The sequence below is a fragment of the Etheostoma cragini genome, chromosome 10 (genome assembly GCF_013103735.1).
Source record: "Etheostoma cragini isolate CJK2018 chromosome 10, CSU_Ecrag_1.0, whole genome shotgun sequence".
Taxonomy (NCBI): Eukaryota; Metazoa; Chordata; class Actinopteri; order Perciformes; family Percidae; genus Etheostoma; species Etheostoma cragini.
This window is the reverse complement of record NC_048416.1, coordinates 12,292,531-12,299,283: the sequence shown is the minus strand read 5'-3', so window position 1 is coordinate 12,299,283 and position 6,753 is coordinate 12,292,531. Positions and strand designations below refer to the sequence as shown.

At 41.8% G+C, this 6,753-nt stretch overlaps 1 protein-coding gene across 1 annotated transcript in view; it reads left to right on the top strand.

The window, feature by feature from the left end:
- The window catches only part of ergic1 (endoplasmic reticulum-golgi intermediate compartment 1), a 17,139-nt gene that overhangs the window by 5,689 nt on the left and 4,697 nt on the right, over nt 1-6,753 (top strand). The window contains exons 2-4 of the mRNA XM_034883197.1: nt 977-1,038; nt 4,723-4,795; nt 5,247-5,341. Coding sequence (XP_034739088.1) covers nt 977-1,038; nt 4,723-4,795; nt 5,247-5,341 — 230 coding nt within the window. The remainder of the gene's footprint in view (nt 1-976; nt 1,039-4,722; nt 4,796-5,246; nt 5,342-6,753) is intronic.

Sequence of the window (6,753 nt, the reverse complement as noted above, 5' to 3'; positions counted from 1 at the left end):
TATGCTGTCTGCCCTAGGTGTCCTTCCTGGCCAGCTATTAGCACACAGTGATCTAATACTAATGGGACATTGGCGCAGGAAGTTATAGATGAAAGCGGATGGGGAGAGGAAGAGACGAGGGGACGCTGGCTAAGGAGTGTGGGATCCAGGGGTCCTTTAGCGGCAGTTGAAAACAAAGGAGTGAAAGCTGAGGAAAAATAAGAGACACAGCAGGTTTGGAGCTGGACAGGAAGCCCTCCCTCTTACTTTCTACCCCACCCTGCATAGCATCAGCTGTGGCTATGTCAGCGACAGCTCTAGGTGGAAGAAATCCCAACAGATGTGAGTGTTATGGAAGCAGTTGATGAAGTGGGGGGAGTTTGTCTGCGATGGAGTTTGGGGTCAAAAACGTTTCACTGCCCAAAAAGGACATGTGCGAGAACTTGTGAGCCTAAATAGTTTTGGTGTTGAGAAGCAGATTCCCCCCCCCACCCCACCTTCTCAGCTCCCCAAATAGGCAACAACAGTATTTCATAAGAGAGTTGATTGTGTCAGGCTGCAATGATCCTCCTCCGCTTCTGACTCACACACAATCTGAAAATATCAAATGTTAGTACAAAAATGTCAAGTTAAAGATTTAGATGAGAATACATCTGCAGCCGGAATTATTCACTGTTGGTGTGGCTGGTGTGTGATTGTACACCAACGTCCACTTACAGAACCACCAAGAAGATCAAACCTTCAAAGTTGTTACTGCAGTTGTGTGTATGATTCCAGTGAGCCTTTTTTCCAGTGGTATATGTCTCATTGTTGGCTTTGTGTTTTCCTGTATTTATGGTGTGTGTGTATGGGAGTGTGAGTGAGAGAAATGGCGCAAGTCCAGAGCTAACATTCCACCACTCTTCCGTAATATTGCACTCTTTATGGGTACAGAATGTGCTTCTTTTCTCAGGACGTAGTGTTTATATTCTCTTTTTTTCCCCCTTTCTCTCCTCAGATTCGATATCTACAGGAAAGTGCCAAAAGATCTCACCCAGCCAACATACACGGGAGCTTTCAGTGAGTAGTCCTTCACGCACAACAGGCCAAAATAAGGAGCTTCTATTTTTAGTTGTTTTTTTTATTTATTTGGCTAGTTTGTTTATCTAATAAAGTTTGCTGCAATAAAGCTCTATTAGCCATTCAGTCAAAAACTCCTAAAATACTCCTCTTTGGTTACTTTCTGGAAGTTAACTAAAAGATTAAAAATACGATGATGTTTGTACATAAAACATTTAACTACCGCCAGTAGACAGACACTTGGTTTGGCTTAGCACAAAGGCTGAAAACAGGGAAACAGCCAGACCTCGCTCTGTTTGAAGGTAACCTAATCCTCCTACCAGCAGCTTATAACAAATTTACACCAAACAAATGACAAGGTGTGGTTTCATTTTTTATTTTTTTTACTCTTCACACTTCAGTTTATGTGCGTAATAAACGAACAAGATGGAATGTGTTAATTTGTGAGCATTAAAGGTGTTTCTGGACGGAGCCAATCTAGCTGTTTCCAATCTTTGTGCTAAGATTAGCTAAGTGGCCAGTGGCTCTGGTTTCTTATTAAAACCACAGCATGTCTTTTTTACGCAACTGTTTTTGTACGGAGTAAACAGACAAACCTGTTAATTATTGAGCTTTAGAGATGTTGGTAAACTGATTTTAGATACCTTTTTGAAAAGTGCAAAGCTAGCCAGTCTTTATCCTTTGTGTAGTCATCCCGTCAACCATGGTCACTTTTATCCAACATTATTATCGCTTTTTCCGACTTTTTTGTCACTTTTTCAAAGTTGTGGGTGCCTTTTTTTTTTAATGTTCTTGGTGTTGACATTTTCCGCGCTTATTTTGACGACCCATTTTTTTGTGACAAAAAAAAAGAATGAACTGAAAACGGGTCAATTTGACCCAAGGACAACATGATGGTTAAGATAAGGTGGCTACTCTTGGCAGGAAAGCAATTAGGTGTGCACCCAAGATGGTGAACTATTCCTTTTAAATGTCTCTGTAATTGAACTTTTCAGCAATCTCACTAGCTGATTTAGTTATAGCAACATTTTGCTTTAATGTCTCAATATTTTTCAAAATGGAAAAAAAATCAAAGTAGTCATTTCAACTGATCTTTCTATCACTTCTATCTACACTGCCTTCTCTTGAATGAAAATATCCAGTAACTTTTTTAACCCTAGCTGGAGTGAAGAGGGACTATTTAGCCTATCGATGTGGTTTTAGAGAGGTGGATGACGTGTTGAGGAACAGTTTAGGCAGCTGTAATTCGAGTTCCTGCCTGTTCCAGCGTAGAGGTGCGTCCTGACAGTCATTTAGCATGGCAAAGTACCTGTTTAGACCCAAACTAATATGTTAAGAATGTTAATGGTTGTGCTCTGCCATTGCCTGAGTCACCTGAGAAGTCATCAGAAGAAATCTGAATGCTTTTGCTGTCAGGTTATGTTTTTTTCCTGCTTGTCATCATTATGTCATTGTGTAATCAGGGAATGGTATTGATTATTCACTGCTTGACTGAATGCTAAAGGCCTGATGACACATTTTTGGCAACTCTGTCATTTACTAGTATTGTTAATTCATTAGAGAGCTGCCGACGGAACAAAAATGTCAACCTCTTACCAGACTGATGACAGAATGGATAGGCAGTGCTGTCATTGAATGGGGAACAGTTTGAAACCAATTATAAACACCTTTCCTGGATGACAGGAAAGAGAATGGATTGACTAAAGATATACGCACAGTTTCCACCCATTAGGAAGTTCTTCCTGTTCACAGTCTACACCCTTTCCTGTCTCCTTCCACTGTCTAGGGTTGAGGGTATTGGGTTGATTTGTTGGGTGTTTGCTTCACCCACAGCGGGTCAACACCCATTTTGGCTTGTGCGCGGTTCAGAGGCGACCAGGAACAGACTCCCCCCTTCTCACAAAAGGCCACATATTTGACCCTGTCTGCTTTTGTTATTCTGTTTTAGGGCCACATACCTTTTTTGAGTTTAAATTTTTACGGTATTTACCGTGAACAATAACTGTGTTTTGGCCAGAGTGGTTTCCGGAGCTGTTCTAGATTTGGACATAATGCATCAATCCGTTGTTGCGACTGATTATTTTGTCATAATATATGATTGTACTGCCTTTGATGTTACAAAATTCTCATTTCCTATGGCAATATGGAGATGCAGCGCTAGTATCTAATAATATCATGATATTTTGGACCGAACATCTCTATCTAGACTGTAGGGTTGACTATTTGTGTATCACAAAATATTTAAACATGAGATTTTTGACAAATACTCATCAGTAACGTGGATATAATGACTGAGTGGGTAAAGGCAAACAAGAAAACAGCTAGGACAGTCAGGTAAATTCAGAAAGCAATATCAATTTACTGTACTGCAGCCTTTAAAAACAGGAAAAGACAACACTTATGCCATATTACGATATAGTGATATCCAAAATCTAAAACAATATCTAATCTTGTATCACAATATCTAATCTTGTATCACAATATCTAATCTTGTATCACATATATCCTTATACAATTGATATATTGCCCAGCCCTAGTTTCTGATGTTACTGACTAAGTCATGGTGTTATCCAATTCTTTGTGTCATGGTACTGAAAAAAAAAAAGCCCATTTCATCCCATGTGTGAGCACAGAGTAGGATGAGCTCGAATAAAACACTCATGTAAGGTCTTTATTAATCATTTGGCTTGTCAGTATTTCCATGGCGGAGCTGTAGAAGTTTAAAACCGTAGCAGCCCATTACGCTGATCTTTAGTAATCCACATCCAGTATTGCGCCCTTTGAAGTCCGGTAAATAATTACTGTACAAGTTTTTTAATGAACCTGAATTGGTGAACTATGTGTCATGGCGACACTCCCTTTTGTTTGTTGTTTAAACATGACCTCATGTAAAGCCGCCACCAGCTGCAGGTTTGGCTGTGATGCCCTTTTAACCACAAGGTCATGTGACTTTGAGATCCTAGGAGACAGTTGCCACGTAAACACACCTCGCATGCTGAGTGAGAGCTTTCTGACCCAGGCTCCCACCATACCGGATAGACCACAGTTGCGCAGACACAGCTCAGTTCCTTCCATATTTATCTTGGTAAACACATGTTTTGTGTGACAGTTTGGCTGATTGGTTTGACACATGAAATAAAAAAAGACAGCGTGATTGCGTCCTCTTTTTCAATCTTAGGCTTTATTTATGCTGAGACTGAACAAAAATACTTCTTATTTATGGTTAATATTCATTGGTTTCTGTCTAGTTTTTTGTTCAAATACTTAAAGCTTCTTCCATTGTTTGCCTGCGTGATTGTCCGTGTGTCAGTTTGTCCAAGGAAACCTAAAAAGAGCTGTTTGTAGGAATTGCATAGCATGAGCTCACCGCTCTCAAAGCAGATATGCTGTAATGGCTGCCTGTTGTGCTGGTATTTAATGTGTTATTAGTGTAGGAGGGTCTTTAAAGACCTGCGTAATGGCAGACTTAACACCGCCAGTAAAACAGCTATTTAGGGGGAAAAAATGTATGACCGCTGTGATGTCATCAATGTCAATATCTTAGGTCATAGCCCGGCTCGTTTGGTTTGCATCATCCCTTGAAATACAGGCGTAATTAGAGATTAATGTAAAATAAATAAATGCTAAATGTGTGATCATCAGGGACTTGATTTTGATTCTAACTTTCTTCTTCTCTTCCCACAGTTTCCATCCTCTGCTGTGTCTTCATACTCTTCCTGTTCTTGTCTGAGCTGACGGGATTCATAGCCACAGAAATGTAGGTATCACAGCATCAGATGTCAGAAAGAGGGTGTGCCTTGTAATATCCTGGCGCTGAACACACAAATCTAGACAGTTCCTTTGTTGCCACACGGGCGCAGGACCTGCTGTGTGAAATACACCGAATGGGGAGTTAATCATGACTGTCAATGCCCCCATTATGATGTATTCTGCTCGGGCCTTGTTGTAACCAGTGAATGGAGACGGTTTTCTCCAAGAAATTGGCTTTGTGCATACGTCAGCTTCTTGGCGGTGTGTAATGAGGGGATGACTTGGGAAGGGGAGGGGGATGAAACGGGAAGAAAATGGCGTTAACACAGATACACAGATGCTCTTCGCAATTTGGCGGAGGATGAATCCTAGACTGCTAAAGCGGTGTGTGTTTGGGAGCAGAACGTAGTCTTTTCTTTACTTAACTAACCATTTTTCTCGTTTTCTGTCCGTTCCAGTGTAAATGAACTGTATGTGGATGATCCCGATAAAGACAGTGGTGGGAAGATAGAAGTGAGTTTAAACATCAGTTTGCCAAACTTACACTGTGATTGTGAGTATATACATACATACATACAACTCTACATTGTTTCTTGCATTACACTTCCTGTTTGTGTGTTTTCTTTTGACACATTGTTTATTGGTTTTGTTTTTCCCCTTTGTCTGACGGTATCATACTTACCATGCCTTATCATTTTACACGGCGTATTGGCAACATATAAATGCTGCCCTAGATAATGGAGTTGACTGATTATGGTTTCGATTACCCGCCTGTGTTGCGGCATGCTGCGAGATAACACTCGATTTAAGGCCAGCCGCCGGCCTGTCTCGCCTCTGTTTGATCTTGTGTCTGTGATCTCAGTTTGAGGTGCCTCTCTTGGCTCGCCTGCTTTACTTCAATGTCAGAGAAGTGGCTAGAACGGAGAGCAGTCACTGGTTATTTGCTCCTCATGACTCCCGTCAGAAACTATGCCCAATGACACACACACGGACTGCCGAGGCTTGGGCAGCCGCAGCACAGAAAACACACATTTGTTCGATTCAAGCGATATCCAAAAATGGCAAAGCTAATAGATGCTTGTGTGAACAATGAGGTCCAGATTTCTGTGAGAGAGGCGTTGGCATGCAGACACACAGCTGGTGGCCATGTGTTTAGACGGGCTCACTCATGCCATGCCTAAACAAAGTGGGTCTCATGCCATTTCCCATTAAAGCTCTTGGTGATTGTGTATATATGGTGGTTTTGTTTATTTGCAGAATTTAAACCTTTTTTTTTTTCCTGCAGAAAGGGGGGGCCCTCTTAAATACCAGCTCAAACACGTTGGTCTAACCACACTGCAGCTGCATGAAATAAGTAGAGATGCTCCTTGGCCACCCTCTCTGCGAGTTAATATTGTACATCAGTTTAGTTTGCAGGCCTCCAAACAGTCATCCATTACAAATTTACTTGGAGGAAGAAATCATTTCATCATGGAAAAACTGGCATTTCCATCCCTTTTTTTATTTCTCTGCGTTGCTCTGCTGTTCCAGATTTAAACACGGTCTCCCTCCACTGACCTTTACGGCTTGCCAGATCTTGATTTGTGACTCCATGAAAAAGCAGAACCGCGTGTAATAACCTTATAATATTCCTTCCCCCACCCCCAAACTACTTTACATGAACGCACTTCCAGTTCTAAATGACTTAAAAAGGAGAAACAACCAGCTCAGACACAGTCACAGTGGCAGACTAAACTTATGTATGTGCTCTGTATTTTGAGGTCCGGATAAACATGTGGGGGGGGGTCGAACTTGTCTTGAATGTCAAAGGTCAGACCGACAGCATGGGGAGGTTTAAACACAGGTCCAGCAGACGTACTTCTCTGCACTGCTAGCCAACACACAGCGCAGCCTGGCTCTGAAAATAGAGCAATGCCAGTGTGCCAACACACGGCGGACTGCGGGGGGGGGGGGGGGGGGGGGGGG